Source organism: Lissotriton vulgaris, chromosome 7 (genome assembly GCF_964263255.1).
Source record: "Lissotriton vulgaris chromosome 7, aLisVul1.2, whole genome shotgun sequence".
Taxonomy (NCBI): Eukaryota; Metazoa; Chordata; class Amphibia; order Caudata; family Salamandridae; genus Lissotriton; species Lissotriton vulgaris.
Genome location: NC_141695.1, coordinates 889,587,245 through 889,612,249, shown reverse-complemented (window position 1 = coordinate 889,612,249; position 25,005 = coordinate 889,587,245). Strand labels below are relative to the sequence as shown.

General features: G+C 44.1%; 1 protein-coding gene across 1 annotated transcript in view; it reads right to left on the bottom strand.

Annotated features, from left to right (window-relative positions):
• The window catches only part of NDST1 (N-deacetylase and N-sulfotransferase 1), a 475,690-nt gene that overhangs the window by 17,005 nt on the left and 433,680 nt on the right, over positions 1 to 25,005 (bottom strand). Inside the window, exons 11-14 of the mRNA XM_086931298.1 lie at positions 17,848 to 18,022; positions 17,089 to 17,259; positions 8,364 to 8,473; positions 7,415 to 7,517 (exon numbers count right to left, since the gene is read on the bottom strand). Coding sequence (XP_086787424.1) covers positions 7,415 to 7,517; positions 8,364 to 8,473; positions 17,089 to 17,259; positions 17,848 to 18,022 — 559 coding nt within the window. The remainder of the gene's footprint in view (positions 1 to 7,414; positions 7,518 to 8,363; positions 8,474 to 17,088; positions 17,260 to 17,847; positions 18,023 to 25,005) is intronic.

The following is a 25,005-nucleotide window of genomic DNA, read 5'->3' as shown; positions in this document are numbered from 1 at the left end:
GAGGTCGTGGTCTTGGTGAGAGAGATACTGCAGAGGGTTGAGGTGCAGGTGGCTGTGGAAACCTCTGCTTGTAATTGGTAAGGAGGTATTGCAAGTCCGAGACTAAAGAGGCTGGAAGGCAAACCATTGGTGGAGGAGGTGGATGATATTCTTCCTCCTGCTCCTCATCTTCATCTGAACTCTCCTGATATTTCACATTAAGCTCAGAGTGGCTTGTCGCAGTTTGGAACATGTCCCCTTCATCTGAATCCTCCTCTTTAATGAGACATGTTGGAGGCAGCGGTTGAACTCTACTTGGCGACGTTAAAGCCTGCGTCAGTGTCTTTTTTGTGATCCTGAGGTGCACATTTGTGCTCTTCAAACTTGAATCCATCGCCGTCGACGGACTGGTAGTCGAAGACTAAGCGTTGACGGATGTTGTAGTCGTTGGGGTTATCAATGGTGCCGTCGTCGATACTGGTGTCATAGCTGGAGATCTCATCGACGCCGTCCACGTCGACTGTGTCCTTGTCGGCGGAGTCTTCGTCGACTATGTTGTCAACATAGGCTATGATGTCTTCGTCGTCGAGCTCGACGGCGAGTCAGTCGTCGGCGAGTGCACGTCTACTACTGCTTCGTCGTCGACGGTGTCTTCTTGATTCTTATCGTCGACACGTTCTTACCTGCCGTCGACGATGGGGTCGTAGTCGTCGACTAGGTCAGTGACTATGTTGCCATCGACGTTGAGATAGTAGCAGTCGACGTAGTGACATACAGTACTGAAGAAACTGCTTTCTTCGATCGAGCCGCCTTCGACGAAGTCGTCGTCGACGGGGTCGAAGTTGGCTACTTGAGGGTGGGAACTTCCCGAGAGGACACCTTCAATGGAACAACCTTAGAGTGGACGGAATATGCTACTTACCAGTATGCCTCTATTCTGCTGACATTCATATCTGTGCATAGATCGCCGCCTAGTGTTGGGTCCGGATGATTGCACACTGTTGTCCTGGAAGAGTCTTTGAAGTATCACGAGATAGGTGGCTCCTCCCCTGGACTACAGTGCGCATGGGCATCCTCTCTATCCTCAGATTGTTTTTTTCCGCCATTGGGTTCGGATGTTACTATCTTAGCTCAAGTTAGGAAAACTTTCTATAAAGCCAAAAGGCTTTCGATAGCGTCGGTATCGTTTCGTTCGGTATCGGTGTCTTTGCTTAGAGGACATTGAGGACTCAACAGGTTTTATCTTTCCACACTCTACCCGATCTTAGATCTGAAATGGAACGAAGTCCATTCAAGCGGTGCCCCCTTTGCAATCCAAAATACCCGCACATCGATGTCCACCCGGTGTGCAACAAGTGCCTGTCCCCGGACCATAACGAAGACAACTGTATGGCCTGTGCCCGGTTCAGGTCGAAGAAAACCCTCAAGATTCAACGCGCGACTCGACTGGAGTTGAAGAAGTAAGCTCCTGTTCCTGTGAACATCTTCGGGACCGAAGACGAGGAGGTCGTTGATCTGGAGGATCAGGAACACTGCTCCGATCTGGCTTCGGGCCATGACTCCGAGTACGACGCCGAAGACCAGGAGGTACAAGACGAAGATGAGAACGTCGTCGATAAGGTAGGAGACGACGTGGAGGCCCTAGGGGCCGTAGAAGATAGCTCAGGCGAAGAGCTAGGCCAACCCGGCCGCACAGTGGCCGAAGAGGACGCACTCAGTAAGGTTCAGTTCGAGGGATCGCCACTAGGCCTTACCCAAGATCCACAATCTCGTTCTACAGCCCCGCATAAAGGCCCGGCTTCGAACATTTCTAAAGAGCCTGCGGTTTCGAAACCGCCATCGGTCGATACAAAGAAATCGAAACCGACAGCGTCTTTGCAGAAATGGTTGGGGGCGCAACTTGTGATTAGCTAGGCATCTACAGCAGATTTTGCCCGCTCTGGCTTTCAGAGAGCCCGCCAGGTAAATGCCCTGAAGTTCCAGCCATGTCCAGAGATGTAGGGACTCTTGACAGAGGGTCCAAGACCCCATCCCACCCGGTTTGTAGCAGTATGGCGGTGGTGTTGTCCATTAACACCTGCACTAGCCTTCCCTTGATGGTGGTGGGCAGAAAGGCTTGTAATGCACACCGGATCGCTTGGCAGTCCAACAGGTTCATGGAGAGATCGGATTTCGCCAGATACCAGAGTCCTCTGATCCCCACGGCTCATTGATGGCCGCCCCAACTCAGAAGGGACAAGTCTGTCAATACAGTCCGATCTGGTTTGGGAAGGGCGAGGGGTCAGCCACGGACCCAATCGCAGTTCTTCAGCCACCACTGTAGTGCCCGCCGAGATCTGGACCATTTCGGAGAGACTCGACTGATGCTGTTCCCTCTGTAACTTCAGGTCTAACTGCAGAGCCGGCATATGCCACCAGGCATCCGTTACAAGCAGGAGGCCATGATGCCCAGCAGCCTCAGAGACGGTCTCACCAAAATCCAGGGTAGTGACTGAAACATTGGCATAAAAGCCTGAATATCCTGGACTTGCTGCTCGGATGAATAAACTCAAAACTACGCGGTCTCCAGAACAGCCCCAATGAAAGGGAGCATTTGAGAAGAGATTAGGCGACACTTTGGCACATTGCCAGTGAATCCCAGTGAGTACAGGAGGTCTGCCATAGTCTGGAGGTAAGAGACGACTGTCTGGGTCAAGCACACCTTCAATACCCAGTCAACGAGATAGGGGAAGTTTAACTTATACATTAATAGCATAGCATCCCATTTGCTGCAAGTCAAACAAGACTACCCACAAATTGTAGGAAACTTAGCACCAATCTTGTTGTATCCGGACGACGCTATCATAATGGCAAAGACCCAGGTGAGTCTCCAGAAATCCCTTGTGGCCTTCTCAGACTATATGAATGCAAGAGGTTTAAAAATTAATATTAGCAAAACCTTTATCAGGTGCTGCTCCAAAAAGAGTAAGGGACAATGTAAAATCTACCTGTCAAATACAAAGATCGAAACTACAAAGACCTTTTCATATTTAGGCATACATTTTGACAGGTGTGGAACCTGGACTGCAGCAGCCAATATGAGCAAACTCGCCTTGTTTGTAATTTTGCAATAAAGCTTGGGGGACGACCAGTAAACATTTTGCTTGACATCTACAGCTCAAAGTGTGTGTCCACCGTGATATATGGGTCAGGTATCTGGGGATTGTGGACTTGAGTGAGATCCAGCAATGTGAAAATTCTTTTGCACGCTACTTGCTAGCCGCACCCAAGTCAACGTCCACGTATGTTTGCCATAAAGAGCTGGGACTAGTTTATGTGTCTGATCTCAAAGGTGAGCCCAGACAGTTTTAAACAGGGACATCATTCAGGATTGTTTGAAACTCCAGGGGAGTTTAAAAATTGAGTGGCTGTTGTATGTAAAACGCTTTCTCAAAGATATTGGCCATCCCAAATTGTTCGAAAACCCATCCTCTTGAACATTAATTTTGAGGAAAAAGCTGAAGGTAATCTGCCTATTGCTTTTAGATAATAAAAGGTGGCAGTTGGAGGGAAAAAAGAGCTCGGTAATGCAAAATCAATTAATGTTGCATGACCATGGATTACAGCAATACTTAGTGTGCACACAAAGCAGTTATACTAGGATCCTGTTAACCCGCTTCAGATTAGGGAGTCTTTTTAGATTGTTGACTTTCCCTGAAGTTAATTCCTGGTCCAAGTCTTTGATCTTATGCCCCTGTGACGACACATCTCATCAATCAATGATTCACTGTATGTTATTTTGTAAATTTTATACCTCTATTAGGAGAAAGTATTTAATTGCCTTACTTAAGAGCTGGGGAATGAGAATGTAGGCCGGCCTTACTAAGATTACAAATGCTAGAGGATGAGATTACATTGTATACTGTATCAATGTTTTTAAAAGCTATAATGAGATTTAGATTAACAATGAGCGGAGTGATGTTTTTGAAAAAATTTTAAACACCTCAAACAACTTTTCCACGGTATTATATCCATTTTTAAATTGATGAGAATTATGTTCAATTATGTTCATATGTGAAATGTATTATTTTGTGTAAACTGTATTTTAACTTTATGTGCTTTTATGGATTCTTAACTTGAAACCGAATAAAGCTATGTTTGACCTTGATAGGGGAAGAGTGGCACCCTTGATCTCCGCAGATGAGGTGCAACCACCGCCAAGGGGTGCTGACAAAGCCGGAGGGGAGCACAGTAAACTAAAAACGCAGGCTGTGGGCTTGAAGGAGGGGTATTTGGAAGTATGCATCCTGCAAGTGCAATGCTACCATCCAGCCTTCCAGGTCCAGGGCAGACAGGACTGGAGCGAGCGTGAGCATTCTGAATTTTTCCTTTATGAGTAAGAAATTGAGAGGGCACAGGTCTAGGATAGGACTAACACCTTCGTCGGCAACAGAAAGTAGAGGGAATAACAACCATGACCAACTCCTGATGCCGGCACTTTCTCTAATGCTCCCTTGGCCAACAGAGACAAAACTTCTTGGAGGGGTAAGGTGTAGTGGTCGTCCAACAGCCTGTTGCAAGTGGGTGGCATAGGTGGAGCATTAGTCACAAAGAGGAGGGAGTAGCCCATTTGGACAATCTGGAGAACCCAGCGGTTGGCTGTTAGGGACCTCCAGAGGTGCAGGTGATGGCGCACTACCTCCCATTGGATGCCCATGAGGGTAGGAGGGAAAACTAAAGAGGCTTGGAGGATGCGCAGGGGATCAAGGGGGGCTACCTGACCCACGAGGTCTGTTGGTACTGCATCCTTTTGCACACCCGATGGAGACGAGGTCTAATCTACTACGAGTTGTCAACTTGGCCACATTAGGACCATCTTGAATTGCCAGAGACAGTACAGGGCAAAGGACTTCGGGCAAACCAGGGAGGACTTGGGACACCAAATCACAAAGGGCGCGACTATAACCGCTCAAACCAGAGGTAGTAACTGGTGACCAGAAAAAGGGGTTTCCAAAAGTCTTCACTCGCTTTGATACCTTATCGAGGAGTGGTAGGAAAAGTGTTCTGAACAGCAGGTGGAGGCCTGCACCACAAGAGGGGTGCTGTGACAAGAAACCAGGGTCACATGGAGGAGGGCGATCGCATCTGGTGGTTTGTCTACTGACTGATGGGCCAGAGCAAGGTTTGGCCCAAATTCCTAAAAGGGTGTCAGTCTGAGCCTCGCTGAAAGGTAGGAGGGGCACTGAAAGGCAGGACTGGGGTCCTTCATCTGATCCGAATGTAGGACCTCAGTAAGGAGATTAGTATTCTCCTCCAGGGTGGGGACTTGAAGACCAAGGACTTGGCTGCGATACAAAAGACCAGGGCATAGGATGCAGATTCTTCTGTGGGTGGTAAAGGAGGAGAGAAAAGCTGTTGAAGGGGAGGTGTCCAGTTCACTAGCAACACCCAGGTCCTAATGATTATAGGAGTTGATACCAAAAAGAGAATGCAGCCTGCCTTGTGGTAATCCGAGTGCAGAAACGGATGCCTTGGTCAGGCGAAGGCAGACTGGTGTTGATTCGGCATTGGAGAGAACAATATGGACCACCTCTGTGGGAGGGAAGCTCGGCATCAGTGTACCTGGGCAAGGCATGTTTTAGGACGTCAGAGAAGGAGAAAAGATTGGCTCAGAGGAACCAGGCGGCCAGAGGGCGAACCTGCTGGCAGTCTTCCAGGTGGAAATCCTCTCGGCTCCTTAGGGTTCAAAGGCGTGCCAGAGGGAGCTAGTAAGTAACTAAAGAGTCCAAGCATGGCTCACCAAACTCCTCAGCCTGGTGTGGCTGAAAGCCCCGGGAATTCGGAATGTGCCAGGATCGGCTGTGCAATCGGCCCTTAAGTCTGCCAACTTCGCAAGTGTGATTGAGACGGATGGCACTGCCCATGTGGTGCTCATGGGATTGAGAGTGGTGCGAAGGAGTGGAACTCTGCTCTGATTTCTTGTGTTTGTGTGCCTATTCGAAGATTTGGAGCATGACCAATAAAAGCCTGACTCTGGCAACGGGAGAGAGACCAGACCTTTGACGCGGAACGGGACTTGGAGCGGCCACAGTGCTGAGTTTTCTTATGCTTCGCCATAGTATTGCCTCGTTTTTCCAGATGGTCTTTGGGTTCATAGACGCCCAGTCTCTGCAGGTCTTGGAGTTGTGGCTCGACTTCTGACACCAAAGGCACACTGGGTGGGGATTCGTCACAAATTCGAATTTGTTAAAGTCCCTGCAAGGCTTAAATCCTGTAATTTTAGGGAGTGACATCCCTTGTCCACAGAGTGAATTTGTAGAAAAAAGATCATGATAAAGTGTCTCAGATATGAATGGAAGCTCTGTGTCTGATGGCACTGAAAGAAAGGAACGGACGTCAGTGTGTGGGAGGGTTGCCCTTATGGGCCCTGCACATCATTTCCAGAGCAGAATGGCGTCTATACGGAACCACAATGCGCACCCATCCAGGTCTCAGAGGTACTATGGAAAAGTTATCCTAAAGGTGAGGAATCTGTGTTAGAAGTCAGAATTAAGAGTTTACATCTAGAATCTACAATAATGCTGCAGGATGAAGTATGGTCATTTGCAGAAATCTATGCCTGCCTAAATGGAAAACCAATTGCTTCTCTGAGACAAGATTGAGGTCTATTTGCATAATATATGAAGGTTTTAGCACTAGATTACTAGGGTCATATACAGCAAGATTCTGGAGCACTGGCAAAACTATGTATGTAACTATAACAAATTGGAGAAATGTGGTTGGTTAGAAATCTAGTGTGCTAATAGAACTGTGTAGTCTACATGGCATCAAAATTGGAGGTATGATATGTCTTTTTTGTCACTGATATTAGTTAAACTGCGAGCAATGCTGGAAACCCCCTAGGTCTTGGGTGATTCTTTTCAACCATACTCTTTTCAAGTCCCACTCCAGCTCTGCTGCTCGCGACATAAATAGGAGGCAAGGTGTGGGTCATATTGGGCCACTAGTAAACGTGAAAGGAGTCATAATAGAGGCACTTTCATGTTAGACAAACACAATATCACTTTTTTCTTTAAAAAAAACTACACAAAATTCCAGATCCAATGAATACATATGTGGATTATTCACACAATGTAGATCTAGAATAGATTCAAAGAGTTGGAGATTAGGTAAGGGTAAGATTTTGTAGACACTGGTAGACATGGACATGGGTATCAGCGAAGGAGTAGCCAAGTGCGGGCAGGGATTTACGAGATGCCCAGCAGTCATGTGCATTTTCACATGTACTGGAAAAGCATTACTGTAGGGCATGGTCAATAACATCTGAGCTCATTAAAGAAAACCTCTTCCATTTTTATGAGGCTAATTGCTGTATCTACCCCATGCCTAACACAAATACTCTCTCATTCAAAGGCAGATTCATGTTGTTGCTGTGGTGGAGATAGCTAGTTCTTACATCGGAGTCCATGTCGGAGTATTTTCTTCCTTTGCTTTTCCCCAAGCACTTTGTTTTCCCTCCATCCAGCAGCAGGCACCAAAATCCTTTCTTTTGATCAAACCTAAGAAGAAACAATATTAATCAGAATCATTTCTGCACTTTTAGGAGTCAGCAGTTTTTGCTAGTTGTTTGCAACATATCAAATTGTATAGTGTAGTGGAGATTTTGCTACCACTTGAGTTCCCCCCCCGAAAAGCAGTCAATCTCATTAAACAACCCATTACATACGGGTTCTCATGTCAGCAGTCTCAGCAAAACCACCACAATTATCACAGAGGTGGGTCTGTTCAGGTAAGGGGAGGTGCACTTAAGATCGAACACAGGGAAACCAGAATTGCTGCTGCTTGTACAGTACACAGTATTTCTGTCAGGAAAGGTAGGGGGTCCTCATGTAAGGGAAGCAAGCCAAACAGCTACCCAGGTTTAGACTGCTCATTGCACAAGTTGAAACTGCAGCAACACCGGTCTGTGTGAGGTTTGTGTTCACTGCTTGCTGCCTGTGCATTACCTTCTCTATGCCTCAGGTATACCTCCACTCCTGCTGTCTATGCAGAACAGGGAGTGCGTGTTTCTTGCACTGTGAATGCCACCGCAGTGCAACAAAAGCTTGAACTGCTGCTGCCTTTTTTGCTTGGTATCTTTGGACTAGAAGTCTAGAAGTATGGTTAATTAAGAATCAGCCGAAGACTACTTTACTATACTGCAAACATTCCATTGCTTCTGTAGTTCTTGAATATACTAAGTGGGTAACATGCCTTTAGCTCTTAAATTCCCATACGAAACCTTGCATACTTCATTGCGAGATAAAGACACCAATATCAGAGCCTGGCAGTTTTTAATACTTTTCTAGAGTTCCTAATAAAGATTACATGACAGGGTACCTGCTTTTCTAGGCCAGTGCACTTACACCAATGTTTTGTGATAGTCTATGATGTTGGTCACTCCAAGAAATTTCTGAACACTCTCCATTACGTTGGCTGGCTCGGTGCGGAGCAGCTTGCCGTCCAAAACCAGTATCTTGAAAAAGAAGAAGGCAGATACATTGATTTATTTTATTGTTCTGATAATCTACTGATCTTAATCCCAGATTAGTAGTCTCACTCCCAAATCAATGCAGGCATTATTATACAACCCATGAATACAGTGGATTACAAAACAGTGAAAATAAAATATTACTTACTTGTAACAATAGTTTTGAAGCTTGAGCCTATTCTAGATTCACATGCTAAGCATTATTCTGGCACCTAGTGGTGGGGTCCTGAAATTTTCATTGAAAATACAAGGACGAAGTCCATATAAATGACGACGATGACATTGAATACAATCTCACAATGCCCCATTACATGACCATCAACTTTAGCTTCTTTTTCTTCCCAGTCTTCTGCTGTGCTTGGCGCATGTACTTGTAGCTAGGTTATTGTACTCAACACCGGGGGGCGTGGCTTACGCGCCGGCGAGTGATGGCGCTGCCTCCGTGAGCTCCGTGACGACGCGGGAATCCCAGCTGTTTATCTGATAATTTCCCCGCATGCGGAGACCGGCAAATAGCATCCCTGCACGGCGGAACATGGTCCCCGTGTGTTGCGAGATGCAGCGGCTCTCCTAATTGCCGCTTTCATCAACTTTTACCGCTGCACCTCCTCAGCTACTGCGGGACGCGGGCGGCCGCCATTTTGTGCCGCCGCGCTCGCGTCCCGTTTTTCTTTCATCTCTGCCGCCTCAACAGCCCGTTGTCCTCCTGCTGCAACAAATGGTCATATTTTGATAAGGTATGTGCTAAGGGACACGCACCATGCTACTACTCTATCTCCATGACTTTTGGCGCCACAGCTCTCTTCATAGCTTCTAATTACACTAATACTGCATAGCGGCGGCCATTTTGTGGTGCTTCCTGCGCAATGCTCAATACCTTCCTTTCCTCTGCTTACAATCCTCTGTGGAACATCAACTGATCCCCTTGGGTCTCATTTATTATGGACGCTTTGCTGTTTCTCTACTGCCATATTCCTGGATGGTTTTTTGACTGTGTATTGAATTGATTTTCGCTACATTTCGACGCATGTCCTGTGGGTTTGAGGTATTGCTTCTCCATTGCTCCTTATTACCTCTTATATGACCTCTTCCTTCCAGTGCCTCTTCTAACTCTACATATAGGGTCTCAACTTTTTGACTATTGCGGTGTGGCTTCCATCCCTGCGGTCCTCCTAGTTTGCCCCTCTGTTGGCATCATGTCTCAGGACATGCGAGATCGTCTGTCACCGGTACCAAACCGAAACGCCTTAAGAATGACCCTCCATCTCCGATTCGCACCTCTCAGAACCCTGTGCTGGACTCTATTCTAGAAGAGGTTCGTGGCTTACAACCTTTCATGTTGGCAACTAACGAGAAGCTCAAGCAGATAGAAGATAGATGGGTCGTCATGGAGAACAAGGTTCTGCAACTAGAACAACGCATCAGTGACGTCCAGGATGTATCTCCGAAAATTCCTATTCTTGAAAAGGAGATACAGCAGTTGAAACTTCACACTTCACACAGAGGACCTTGAAAATCGTAACAGGAGGAATAACCTCCGTATTTATGGTGTTCCGGAGTCCCTTGGGGAGGCGGACATGGTGTCCTTCATCCGCAAATTCCTCTATGAACTTTCCAACCAGAATCTACTCCTCTAAACATACAGCGTGCTCATCGTTTGGGCCGTCCAACGTCCAACCCGACCAAACCTAGAGGTATTATCCTGCTTTTTCTTGAATTCACCGAATTGATGACTGTTCTTAAAGCTGCAAGATCAAAACGTCGCCTCATTTGGTCGGGCCACACCATCTTTATTGCCCAGGACTTATCGAACGCCACGAATGCACGTCGCAAGGAGTTCCTTAATCTGCGTCCACGTATGAGGGAATTGAGCATTCAATATGGAATCCTACATCCATGTCTCTGCAAAATAACTCACAATAGTCGTTCCCGTACATTTGATGATCCTCTGAAGCTTCGAGAGTATCTCCAAACTGTTTCTGCTTCCACGATGGACACCAATGACTGAAAATAATTCTTTTCTATTTCCTGCATTCACTTATCTTATGTCTTGACGACTGCTGTGGCCTTGTCCCGGTCTCTTCATTGTAATTCTTCGCTACGACTTTTCTTCTTTTTGATTATATCCTATCTCTATTCCCGCGTTTACCTCGCTCTGTGGAGTTGGCGCCCGAGCCGGCGTCTCCATGCTCCTACTGTCTCGGTATTCTCTTTTCTCTCAGATCTGGCTTCTTTGCCCTGATCTGTTTGTTATCTATCTCCTTCTCTTTTTCTTCTTTTCACAGGCCATTCATGTTTTCCCCTTGCTCATTTATGTTCCGTTCTCTTTTTTGTATCTCTTATTTCCTTTCTTATTGTTACCTCCCGTACTCTTCATTGTTCCTCCTCTCTTTTCATTATGCTTGAAATGCTCATTCGTCTACCGTTTCTCTATTTTTACCCGATTTTCCTTGCCTTTGTTCATATTTTATATTTGATTTTTATTTCTAACATGTTTGTCTCCAATGTCTTTCCTCGTAGTTGTTCACCCGCAGTTTATTGGACCCAGATGTTACCCTCCTCCCTTGCCTTCCATCATGTGTAATTTTGTAACGTGGAATGTTCGTGGTCTTGGCAACCCTGTTAAACGTCAAAAGGTACTGTCCCATTTATCCAAATTAAATGCTCAGATTGCTTTTCTCCAAGAAACTCATTGTACTGATGTTGAATCGTTGAAACTTAAGAGGGCATGGGTGGGTCAAGTTGTATTTTCTCCTGCTGTTGATAAAAAAGGTGGTGTTGCTATACTATTTCGTAAAGGTTTGGATGTTCAAATTCTCTCTTCTCAATCGGATGATGAGGGTCGCTGGGTTATGTCAAAAGTGACTATACAAAACAAAACTATGGTGCTCCTAAATATTTATGGACCTGTCCGACCAGACCCTAAATTTTGGACTGACGTCAAAATCCTCATCTCCTCCATTGACTGCCCTAACATTATCATAGCTGGTGACCTTAACCAATGGTTAGATCCCTTTTCAGATAGACTATCTTCCTCCAAATTCCAGCCTGATAAGACACATAAATCCTTCCAATCAGCCATTGCCTCACGTCCCCTTTTCGATGTGTGGAAAACATGCAATCCGAACTCACTCGAATATACATTTTACTCCAATGTTCACCACACCCGGTCCAGAATTGATTATATTCTAGTCAGCAAATCCCTTCTCCCTGCGATTCAGAAGTCCGAAATTGGTTCTATTTTTTTGTCGGACCATGCACCTGTTTATGCCACTTTTGACCTGACCCAAACCTCCTCCTCTTTTAATCGATGGAAATGTAACACCTTCCTTCTCTCCGATTCTGCATTTATGTCTAAAGTTAAAGATTTCATCTCTGAATACTTTTCCCTCAATTTACCTCATGACACGTCAGTTTCGAATAATTGGGATGCCTTTAAAGCTACTTTACGAGGTTTCACAATTTCTTATGTATCTAGAAAAAAGAAACTCAATCGTGATAAATATACCGCCCAACTCTCCAACATCAAGACCCTAGAACACTCTTACTTTTCGTCCAAGAATCCTGACGCTCTCCTCCAACTTATCAAAGCCAAATCTGACCTCAATCAAATTGCCACAGTTGAAGCTTGTAACACCCTCTTGAAGATTAAATCTAAATTTCATGGGGGTCAGAATAAAGCTGGAAAAATGCTAGCAAATTATCTCAAAATTAAATCTGAGCGAAAATCAATTGGCCCTATTCTCAACGAAGTAACCAACACACTGGTTTCTTCTGATGAGGATATTGCACAAGTATTCCATAACTACTATAAACTCCTGTATACTGATGATACGCACCCTGATGATGATGACCTCTCCTGTTTTTTCAAAGACCTACCTCCTCCCCCATCTCTCCCTACCGAATTCCATCAACTAGAGACTGAAATTACCCCTCAGGAAATTCTCAAGGCAATTACCTCCCTAAAGAAATCGAAAGCCCCTGGCCCAGATGGTCTCCCAATTGAATTTTACGCCACCATGCATTCTATTTTTGTCCCCCATCTTTTACAACTTTTCAACTCCTTTATTGCAAATGCCAAAGCCTCTGGCTCCTTTTTGGATGCCCTAATAATCATAATCCCCAAACCTGACAAAGACCATTCCCCTTGTAAAAACTTTCGTCCCATTTCCCTGATTAATTACGATTGTAAAGTTTTTGCCAAAATGTTAGCGGCCCGCCTCGAATCCCTTATCCCTCTGCTAATCAGCACTGATCAAGTTGGTTTTGTGAAAGGTAGACTTGCTGCTGACAATGCCCGTGTTTTTGCCAATATTATTTCACACAGTAAACAATTTAAAGCCCCCCTAGCTGCCCTATCCCTGGACGCTGAGAAAGCGTTTGACCGTATTAATTGGAATTTCATGTTTAAATCATTACAATGGTTTGGGTTTGGTCCCTCCTTCATCTCTTTAGTTAAACTACTTTATTCTGCTCCTCGTGCAAGTGTTTTTGTTAATAATCAATTCTCAAAATTTTTCCCCTTATCCAGAGGAACGAGACAAGGCTGCCCTCTTTCCCCTTTACTTTTTATTCTTTGCCTTGGACCCTTCCTCATTAAAATTCGCTCTAACCCCTTATTTCATGGGTTCAAATTGTCATCGATTGAGACAAAAATTTCAGCCTATGCCGATGATGTCCTGGTTTACATGGCTAATCCTGTCTCTTCCCTTCCTCCATTTTTAGAAGAAGTCCGCTTATACTCCTCTGTTTCTGGCTATAAGCTTAATCTCTCTAAAACGGAAGTCCTACCCCTAAACTCATCTTGCTACCAATATATGTTTGCATCAACTGATTTTGCCTGGTGTCCCTCCAAGATCAAATACTTGGGTATTTGGTTCTCCTCTACCTTAGGTGAAACACTTAAACTGACCTTTACCTCCCTTAATCAAAAAATTAAATCACTTCTTCAATTATGGTCTCCCCTTTTCCTTTCATGGTGGGGTCGTTTAGACACCATCAAAATGATGATTTCCCCACATATTTTGTACACTGTCTCCATGCTTCCTGTGAAAATCCCTAAATTATATTTCAACCGGCTGAACTCCATCTGCTCCAAATTTCTGTGGAATAATAAAAGACCTCGTATTGCCTTACATAAACTTATACGCCCAAAATCTGAAGGTGGGGTTCGCTTTCCTGACTTTCAATCTTACCACTCTGCCTTTTTAATAAAACAAGCTTTCTCATTGGCTTTCGATTTCAATGATACCCCTCTGCCCAGATGGATTGCAGTCGAACGGTCCTTGTTAAAAGATTTTACTTTCCAACAATCTCTTTTCATGTCAAATTGTTCATTCTTGACTACTCACCCTGTACTGAAATACTCACATACTCTGCTGCACACTGTATTCTCGAAAGATTCATCCCCCTTACAATGTTTTCTTTCTTCTAGTGTATGGTATAACAAATATCTTAAGTACAAGGGTAAATCTTTTTATTTCAAATATTGGAAAGAAAAGGATATTATGTTTGTATACCAATTTTTCTCTGATTCCTCCATTATTTCATTTGCTGTAATGCAAACTATGTTTGATTTACCTGTACATTTTCGCAAAGAATATGACATTATTACTTCTGCCATTTTATCTCACCTATCTACCCTTCTTACTTATGATCTCCTTCCTTCCCTTACTCCTTCCACTCCTCTATATCCTATGTTTACTCAACAAATCCCCAAAGCTGCTCTAATTTATAAATTGTTATTAGATAATGTTGGCCTTAGACCTAAAACCATTACTGAAACTGTTTGGGAAACTGATTTATCTTTCTCGTTATCTGTTGATGTTTGGGATCGCTTATGGTGTAAATTGTTTAAGACTTCGATTTCAGCTCGTATTACTCAGTCACTTTTTTTTCTTTACCATAGAGCTCTTATTACCCCAGTAAGCATAACAAAATTCTCCCCTTCATCCTCCCCCCTTTGTTGGTCCTGTTCCTCTCACCCTGGCACACTCAAACACCTCTTGTTTGATTGCCCCTCTGTTCTTACTTTTTGGAGCTCAGTTTGGGATTATTGCATGCGTATTTTTCATTTTTCTGAACCATTCTCATCGTTGCACATTTTTTTAGGTTCCCTATCTGATGTTTTGGACTTACATTCATATAATGCTAAATTATTTGATCTTTTCATTGCAACTGCTTTCAAAGTAATTTTGTCTTGCTGGAAGGATAACAGTAAATAGTCTGTGCATACATGTTGGAATTTCATATGTGAGGAGCACAGAATTGCAATTGCTTCTTCTTCTTTTGTCACCTTAAAAATTAAATCTGACCTTACCTGGCTACCTTTCTCTACCTTCTTATCCTCTTATCCCCCTCCCTAACCCTCCCTTCCTCTTTCTCTCTCCCCCTCTTTTTTCCTTTCTTTTCTTCTCTTTCTCTCATCCATTTTCTTCCTTTTCATATTTTATCTGAACCATTTTTCCTCTCTATTTATCTCTCATGGTTCTCTCATATTGGTTCTAATTTTTGTCATGCTGTTATATTATGCTGTACTATTTTTCTTAAACAAAATAAAACTTTACTAAACTGAAAAAAAAATTGTACTCAACACCCTCCTTTTGTATGCACCACGGTACGCCCACTTTGCGAGAGTGGTCAGAGGACTGCACGTTAATCTAGAATAGACTCAAACTGCTGAACTATTCTTGCAGGTGTGTCATTTCCCTTCTAGGCTTTGTAAATGTGCATTCATTACAAAGCAATAGCCCACAAAAGCATCTAGTAAACACATATTTTAACAGTCTGTACCACCTCTGCTTTTTTCCCGTGCCTAAATAGCTGCAGGCACGTATTTGAATGTATGCCCTGATCACCACATTGCTGATCCAGCCGGACAAAAGGAGGTCAGAGAACGGCAATAGCAACAGCTAACAGCGAGGGCAGGGCAGAGGAAGCTCCAAGACAACAGTGGGGAAAGGGCAGGCGGGAAAATAAAGGAGGGTTTTGGATTTCAGCTCCAAGCATAAGTTCGACCGGGAATGCGCGACCCGTTTCTAGGACTCTTTTCCACCCTGTGGGTCGTGCCCCCGACACTGAAGACCCCTGCTCTAGAAGGTGTTTTACCAGCTGCCCCATCTCCTCCCAGTGATACCTGTCGTACCCATACAGTAGACAGAGTTCTCTGCCCAAAAGTAACACTTTTGTTTTCAGTGATAATGCGCATGCCCAACCACTAGCTGTCAAAATAATGCCTAGAATTTGAATGTAGAATAGGTTCATGCTATAAAAATAGTATTGCAAAAGCATGTAATGCTCTTGGATTTTTAGATCTTCATTGGTGACAGACCGATTAACAATATAGTAGAGCCGGGCATATTCACTCATAACCATAACAGGTTGGAGCCACCAAGGCAGGGAAGCAAGGCTACGTTGGACCAGGAGAGCACGGTCACACTGGACCGTGAATACTCTTACTTGGAAAAATATCCTGTAGAGTGCCAACTGTACTGTGCAAGGACATCTGGAAGACGAACACTGAGCAAACACAAAGTAATAGTTCCTCTTACAAACAATAAAAGAAGTGAAAGGCTAAGGGCCCAATTCCAGCCACCATTGTTGAAGTCATCCTCCCTGCCAATCCCCACTCCAGAAAAGCCTTATTCAGCTATCCTAGCCACTAGTGAACTACTATACACCAATACATTGCTTAAGTAAGTACCCCATTGTCCACTGAAACATCACAAGTTATTTTGTGACGCGAGTGAGGAATTGAATCTTCAAGTCATCAACTTGAATCTCGGCAAGGCTGACTTGGCATTGCAATCTTAATAAGGTATGTAAATTAAGTGCCATAAATGGGGAATAGTAACTCCTTTTTGATACTCACAAATGATATAAGGGCAGCAAGAAGAACTATAAAAACTGAATTCTCTTTGGTTTTATTATGATGTACTATGTCCCATGTCAAGGTCAGAGATGGCGTTTACACCTGTGTTGTCCAGGTTGAACTATGGCCTCTTCTGGATCGCTAATAACTTACTAGTGGGAAAGAAAAAAAAACAACACACCTGATGCTGCAAAGTAATGGAGGAATTCCCTAGGACTCAAAGGAAAAGTTCTTTGAAAACCAGTTGAAGAAAATGGCCATGAGTCTATTTGCTTATCGCAGATGTAGGTCAGATTATCTGACTACTTTAAGATTGTTAAAATATGTCTTAGGCCGTTTCACTTTGCCAGTTAGGAGCGTTATAAAGTTATTAATCAGGTCAAGTACTGATGAATATAGCAGACCGCACTGATTCAGTAATATTACAAGAATCTGGGAGATGTGCATACTCCTCTGGGTGACTATTTTGGCAACTAACCAAGTGGGATACTATTGTGAAAACACTGCTCGCCCAGCAAGTTTCTATTGTACATCCTCTGGTAGAACATGTGCAGAGATTAATTTATACATAAACTGATTAAAAACGGAATTGTATGGTCCTGGTTATGCATCAAAGAGATGAGATATTCTGGAAAGTGCATACCCTACAGCCTCTGAAGAAAACTTTACGTTGTCTGCAATACAGTACCTAAGAAGCATTTAACATGGTTTAAAGTGCTGCTCCCCATACCTGGTTAGCATGGAAGTGGCTGAGCCACCGTTCTATGTGTGTGGCGTACCAGCCAGGTACCAGACACCGGTTCTGCAAAGTCCGTAGTTTCTGAGAACTATCAGCACCTGCCGTGATTACTTCATGGAAGGTGTACTTCAAGGCCACCAGATCATCATGAGCTCGCTGGTGCTTCAAGATATAAAGAAACAGTAGTTTAATAATATACCTTTTCCTAAGATACTGAGGTTACCACTAGCTGAATACCCATTTAATCTAATGTGCCCTCCAGAAACTCATCAAGACATGTATTCTAGTAAGACACATTGCACATTAACCATGCACATAAGCACAATGGTTCTAGTCAGTAAACCATCCAAGACCATCAAACAAGCACCAGCGCTTGATCCAACACCAGTACCTACTGACTCAAGGAACACATCAAAGCACTCATTCATATACAGTTACATCATACATGCATTTCAGCACATAAAAACCAAATAGCAACCATCACATCTCATGACCATGCACTACTGCACAAACTGACAAAACCCAACATGCCCACTTAAACAAACCTCCCCCACACATTACTCTTATTAATACTATCATTTATTCAGAGAATATATCACTCCCATAAATCAGCTTCCTTCCACCAAGGCTCACCCACCACCATCCATACAACCACCAGCATCCTGACACACCATCATCCAGCAGCAGCACGGTCACATGGAAACCTAGAGCAAAAACATGTCCTTTGTGCCTCTGCTGGCAGCCGCTCACCTGATACCAGGAGTAGGCACGGTCTGCAGGGTTAATGAGAATTGCAAGGATCTTTGCCTTCGGTAGCAGCGCAGCAGCCCTTCTTGGTGCCATGTCAGAGTCAAAGTAATTGGCGCTTTTCTCGAAGTAAAAGTCCGAGGTGGTATTGGAAGGGATGGGGAAATATTCCATGTACCTGTCAGAGAAGAGTACACTTTAGTAGGAGAAGAGAGCTAGAAGACTAGGTCTTCAATGATCGGATAATTTGGCTACTGAACAAATATTGCTAAGGGCGTTTTACAATGGTTCTAGGCAAAACGTCTTCATTGAGCACTTCCAAATGATAGGACTGGAGCTGGAAAAGAAATGTAATCCACTCCTGCAATACATGCGAAGTGTGTTTTGCTGAACTTGGGAATTAACTAACATCTTTAAAGTAGGTATATTGAACTGTCTGTTGTGAACCTTTATAAGCGGCAGGTATGACAGGAAGAAAGTAAGTAAACAGAAAACTGTACAATTAAAGGAAAATGTTACTTACAATGTAAACATCTGTTTGTAGTGGTTAGAGCTTTAGATTCACATGCTCTCCGTACTCCTGAAATCTAGTCTTGTGCTCAGGTGTTTGCAAGTTGATTTTCTTTGAAGAAGGCTTTCAAGTCATGAGATATAGGGGGATTCCTTCAGTTGGCAATGTGCATGGGCACAGACCATGTTAGATTGCTTAGGGCTGTTAGGGTGAGAGTAGTATGGAGCGGTGAGTAGTATGGAGTGGTGAGTGAACGCAGTATGCTGCACACTTGTGTACAGGTGTATTGCCAAGGACCCGGATTATAAAAAAAACTGATCTGAGATCAGTCACAAGCATCTGGGGAGGATGGAGGGTACCTGTGAATTTATAGCACTAAACGGTACGAACAGATATTTACAGGCTAAATACAATTTTCCATTTACAGCATGTGATGCTGTAGATTCACATGCTCTGTATCGACTGTACAGCAGTACCACACTATGGGCCAGATATACAAAGGTTCCTTTTTGCACTTCCTAAATAGCGATTCGCAAGAAATCGCTATTTAGGAACAGCAAACTAGTATGTACATACCCTAATCACTATTAGGGAAATCGCTGGGTATCGCCATTAGGAAATCGTAAATCATTGGTTCTTATGGGCCTGAAGGTAGATAGGTACAAATGGTTTTACATCTCCTGAATTGCGATTTCCTAATAGGAAATCGCAATTTAGGAAATCCATACCCAAGGGTGCCTCTAGCCTTAAGGCCCCCCCTGGAGGCACCCCGAAATTAGGAGTGCACATGTAAGTGCATATATGCCCTTGGCAAATGTGCGCTTCATGTCACATTAAAAAATGCATTTTTAAATGCATGTTTAGATTTTGTACATGGTAACCGTCGACTGAGTTGATGGTAATAACATTTCCTAAATGGCCAATTCATATCGAGTAAATGCTTTGTACATGTGCCTTAGGAATCGTTTATATTTTATCTTCATCTGTTGATTTACCACCATCACCGTAACAGGTTTTTTGAAGGTGTCTGTGGTGGATTTCAGTATACCCTTCAACATGGGGAGGAACTGAACTGTTCTTGGGGAAATGGATGGTGTTTCCACCACAAGTCCTCATCCTCGTAGAGGGCATGCATGTCCAACTTGTGGAAATGTAGCCACACTATACATCATATCATAACACATGGTATTGTCGAGGGGTTTTGCCTAACTAGGTAGTGATCCAGGCCAGGACCTCCTGGGGATCATTATCATAGTAGTCCCATGGTTCATCAGTCTGCACCAGATCGAATGGTGCGTCATATGGGCGGTAGGTTGTTAAGGTCTCCCTTCCCTGTCAGAGGACTGAGGGGAACACTGGTGTGTAAGGAGGTGGTGATGTACAGAGCAGTCAGAGGCGGTGGCCAAAGGAGGTGCAAATGGGAGGGCTCTTGTGTTTAAGACTTGAGTGGGGGAGAGGGAGGTAGGTCCAAAACCAGCTTTCCCTCAAAAGTCAATTTACTCCTCCAAGGCAAAGCCTCTGTAGGCCTGGGTGGCAGGTTCGTGGAGATCTTCCCAGTCTGAGGATAAACCGACGCCTCTGTCTTGCATCCAGCTTCTCCTGGTGAGGTTGGAGGATGGGTTGTTTAGATTTTTCAGAGCCTGTCATGCAAGGAGTCTTTGGCACAGAGAGGGTTTGAGGTTGATGGTGTCTTTGGTGCGGGTGGCCGATTGAAAGCCAGCATTTAAGGAGTCCTCAGCTTCAAGGGGGATATAGGATAGTATTTTCATTCAAGACAGCCAATAGAGGTCGGCACCCGTGAGTGGGAGAGTGGTCAGCTCCAAAACCCTAGGCCAGTACCCACCAGAGCCCAAAGGTAGTGGAGGCCCAGAAGACTGAGTCTTTGTAGAAGGGCAGGACACCTAACCTTCTTGAGGCAGTGCTTTGCCTCGACACACAGTTGTTTGGGAGGCTTAGTGAGAGGTTTGGTACCGACCATACAACCAGTTCTGGTCAAGGTCTGGGGGCCTGAAGGCGTATCCTGTTGTCGGGATTCGTAGGCCTCCTTTGCTCATGGCTGACCTTCAGTCGACGTTTTCTTTGACACCGAGGTCGCCCTCTGTGATTTTTTTATCAGAGGGTTTAGGCTCTGGGCCTATTGGCGATCTCATGAAATTCTGTGATTTCGGCATATCTTTGCGTTCACCCCCGTCACCCCCAAAAGAATAATGTTATTTACCCAGTAAGCATGTGTTCTTGGCATGTAGAGCTGTACAGCCACATGCTGTGCATAGCTCGCCATCTAGTGTTGGGTCCGGATGTTTGCACTTGTTTTTCTTCGAAGAAGTCTTCCCAGTCACGAGGTAGGTGACTCTCCCTTTCGATGAGATGTGCATTGACTCCATTGTTAGATTGTTTGCAGCAGAGGGAGAGAATTGAGTAGTAGTAAAGAATAGAGATGTCCATGCGTATGTATGTAAATTATATAGAGAGCTGCAGCAGCTACAGGTATTCGGGGAGGCGGGTGGGTGCATGTGGCTCTACATGCCAAGAACAGATTCTTACTGAGTAAGACATTATCTGTTCGAGGGATGTGAGCTGTAGATCATAAGCTGTGCATAGATTACATAGCAGTATCCTCCCACAGCGGTGGCTAAACTGTAGCTGTTGGAGCGGTCTGAAATAGTGTTAAGTACTGCTTGACTCACATTGGCTTGTTGTCTCGCTGACCCATCTACACAATGTTTAGTGAATGTGTGCGGTGTAGACCATGTTGCAACTATGCAAATTTCAACAATAGGAATGTTTCCTAGAAAAGCCATAGTGGCCCCTAGCTTAGGAGTGGGATGTGCCCTAGGGGGTACAGTTAGAGTTATTTTTGCTTTCGCATAGCAGGTTTGGATGCATTAACAATCCACCTTGCAATACCTGATTTTGAGATAGGATTGCCTTCGTGTGGTGGCTCAAAAGCAACAAAGTTGTTTTGTTTTAAGAAAAGATTTTGTCCTTTCAGTGTAGTACAAGAGTGCTATTCTAACATCTACGGTGTGTAAAGCTCTTTCTGCAACTGAATCAGGTTGAGGAAAGAATATGTGTAATTCTACCGACTAATTAATGTGAAATGCAGATACGACCTTAGGTAAAATTTAGGACTAGTACAAAGAACCACTTTGTCTTTGTGTAGTTGGAAAACTGGTTCTTGTATGGTTATGCCATTATGCCATCAATACTCCTGGACCAGGGCCAGCCTAGAATCGATTTCGGTCCTACAGGTTGAAACATACCTAGATGGAGTTAAAGATACCCTCGTTCTTCTTTGGGACATCTCTACCACCAGAAAATCAAAATCATGTCTCTAAGTCGTGCAAGGTGGTTGGTATTACCCTTGTCGAGAAGGGAAGGCAAATGAGGACAAAAAAAAAATGGTTAATGCTTGTAATTCACTCACTCTCCTTAATGATGTGATTGAAATGATGAAAGCTGTTTTCCAAGAAAGGAACTGTAGTTCGCATTTGTGCATGGGCTCAACAGGTGGGCCCATTAACCTTGTAAGGACTATATTAAGATTCCACATTGGAGCTGGTGGAAGTTTTGGTGGTATGACTCCTTTCAGTCGTTCCATAAAAGCTTTGATCATGGGTACTCTAAACAAAGACAAATGCAGTCTATTTTGGAGATATGCAGCGGATGCTGCTAGGTGTAGTCTAATAGAGGTATACGCCAACGCTGATTGTTGCAAGTGTAACAAACAGAATATGATGTTTTGTATGGAAGCATCAAGAGGGTTGGTATGATTGTTACCACAGTAGATAACAAATCTTTTTCACTTCGCTGCAAAGCAGGCCCTTGTAGTAGGTCTTCTAGCTTCCTGAATGATATTCATACATTCAGGTGGATTTCAGGAACCAGATCACGAGGTTCAGCTGTTTGGGATCTGGGTGTCTGATTTCTCCATGGGGGTGTGAGGAGACTGGAGGTTAAATGCAGGTTTTGATGCAGAACCAGAGATCGCTCCAACAGGGTTGTGAACCAAGGTTGACGTACCCATGTGGAAGCTACTAGGATTAGTGTGAGACGTTTGCCTGAGCTTGTGAACCACTCATGGAACGAGTGGGGAGGCGGAAAAGAGTAGGCAAATATCCCTGACCAGAAGTTTGCCCGACCTTGTGAACCACTCATGGAATGAGTGGTGGAGGTGGAAAAGCGTAGACAAATATCCCTGACCAGTTCATCCATAGTGCATTTCCCTTGGATTGCGGATACCTGGAGGTGAAGCTTCGGTACTTTGCGTTTTGGTATGTGGCAAACAGGCTATGTGAGGGACTCCCCAACTTTGAAAGTATGGGAGGAGAACTGGAGGGTGGAGTTCCCATTCGTTTATTTGCTGCCTCTGCCTGCTGAGATCTGCAATCTGGTTGTTCACTCCTGGGAGGTGTTCCACAAGGAGATACAGTTTGTGGTGAATGGCCCACCTCCAGATGTCTTGGGCTAAGTGGGACAGTTGGAGAGAGTCTGCACCCCCTCCCCCGTTTTTAAATGTAATACATAGCTGTAATGTTTTCTGTACGAACCAAGACAGCTTTGCCCACCTGGTGAGTCTGAAACGCTTTGAGGGCTAGAAAGATTGCAAGCAGTTCTATACGACTGATGTGGAGCAGCTTCTGCTGTTGACTCCAAAGGCCTTGCACTGTGTTGTGTTGTAGGTGAGCTCCCCAGCCAGTGAGGACGCGTCCACTGTCAGTACTATCTGTGGAACCGGGTCTATGAACAGCCGTCCTTTTGACAAATGTTGTGTGTTCCAACACTGCAGAGAGCGATGAGTACAGATGCTTACCAACACTAGATCGGTTAATAGACCTTGTGATTGGTTCCACAGACTGGCTAGACATTATTGAAGTGGAAGCTGTAGGAAGCTGGCTCTGTATATACTATAGCAAAGTGAGATATAGTGTGTACAGAGTCCAATGGAACCCCAAAGGTAGGCAGAAGTAAAGTTAGATAGAACCTTACTCTCCATTTGTGGTAGTGTGGTAGATCAGTAAGGCAGTAGCAGAGGACAGTGTTAAGCATTTGTTGTACACACTCAGTCAGCAAATTAATTCACACACTCAAAGACAACTTCATACCAATTGTTTTTGTATAAAAATATTCTTTTAGTTATTTTATTTTCTAGAACCAAGCAAGCCTGGCACAGGTAAGCAATACGTACTTTACAGCAGTAATGCAATTGAAATACAGTTTGAATGATAATTGCATATGCTCTTTGATTTGATTTACAGTTTGGATACAGAGAAATGCAATACTTAGTAAATGCAGTACATTGACATGAATAGGTTTTTCAGTAAAATAGCAGGTACGTAACTTTTGAGATTACTAGGCTTACAGAGTAGTATACATAGGTACTACTCTGGGACATTTGCTGAAAACAGGTAAGTAAAATCGTTTTTGTTAGTTTATGCAATTTTAAATAATTTCTTTAGTTTCTCATACTCCACACTTAGAAACTGTACAGAGAAAAACAGTCAATGTTATCCTGTGGAGAAAGGAAAATGCTACTTACCAGTATGCATCTGTTCTTGGCATGTAGAGCTGCAGAATCCTACATTTAGCAATAGATCGCCACGTGGTGTTGGGCTCGGATGATTGCAGGTTGTTGCCTTCTTGGAAGAAGTCTTTGTAGTCACGAGATAGGTGACTAGGACAGATTTGGATTTGTACTTGAAAAGTCTTGAGAGCTAGGAAAATTGCTAGCAGCTCTAAATGGTTGATGTGGAACTGTTTCTGTTGACTGTTCCACTGACCTTGTGTGGTATAATGCAAGAGATGGGCTCCCCATCCTGTGAGGGATGCATCTGTCGTGAGCACTATCTGTGGAACTGGATCTAGGAACAGCCATCCCTTTGTCAAGTTTTTGGTGTTCCACCATTGCAGAGAGCAATATGTACGGCTGTCTACCAACACCAGGTCTGTGAGCTGACCTTGAGCCTGATTCCACTGTTGTGTTAGACATTCGTGTAGTGGGCGCATTTGCAGTCTTGCGTGAGGAACGATAAAGATGCAAGACGCCATCATGCCTATTAGTTTCATGAACACTCTGGCTTGTAGAGAGTGCTGGCATTGAAAAAGGGAGACTAAGTTCTGAATACTTTGAATCCTGGCTTGACTGGATACGCAAGAGCTACCGATGTGTTTATAGTAGCTCCTAGATCTTGATGAACGTGCGAAGGCTCTAGGTGCGACTTGGTGTAGTTTATCGTAAACCCTAAGTTGTGCAGTGTTTGAATTGTTTGTTTTGTGTGTTGTGCACACTGGTTGAACGATTTTGCTTTTATGAGCCAGTTGTCGAGGTAGGGGAAGACATGTATTTGTTGTCTTCTGAGATGTGCTGCCACTACTGCTAAGCACTTTGTAAACACTTGTGGTGCTGTTGTGACCCCGAATGGAAGGACTTTGAACTGATAGTGTCCTTGTATGACAAACCTTAAATACTTCCTGTGCGCAGGATGTATTGGAATGTGAAAGTAGGCGTCCTTTAGGTCTAGTGTGGACAGAAAATCTCCCTGTTGTAGTAATGGGAGTACCTGTTGTAAAGTGATCATGTGAAAATTATCTGATTGTATGTAGTGGTTGAGGGGCCTGAGATCGAGAATTGGTCATAATGTCCCGTCCTT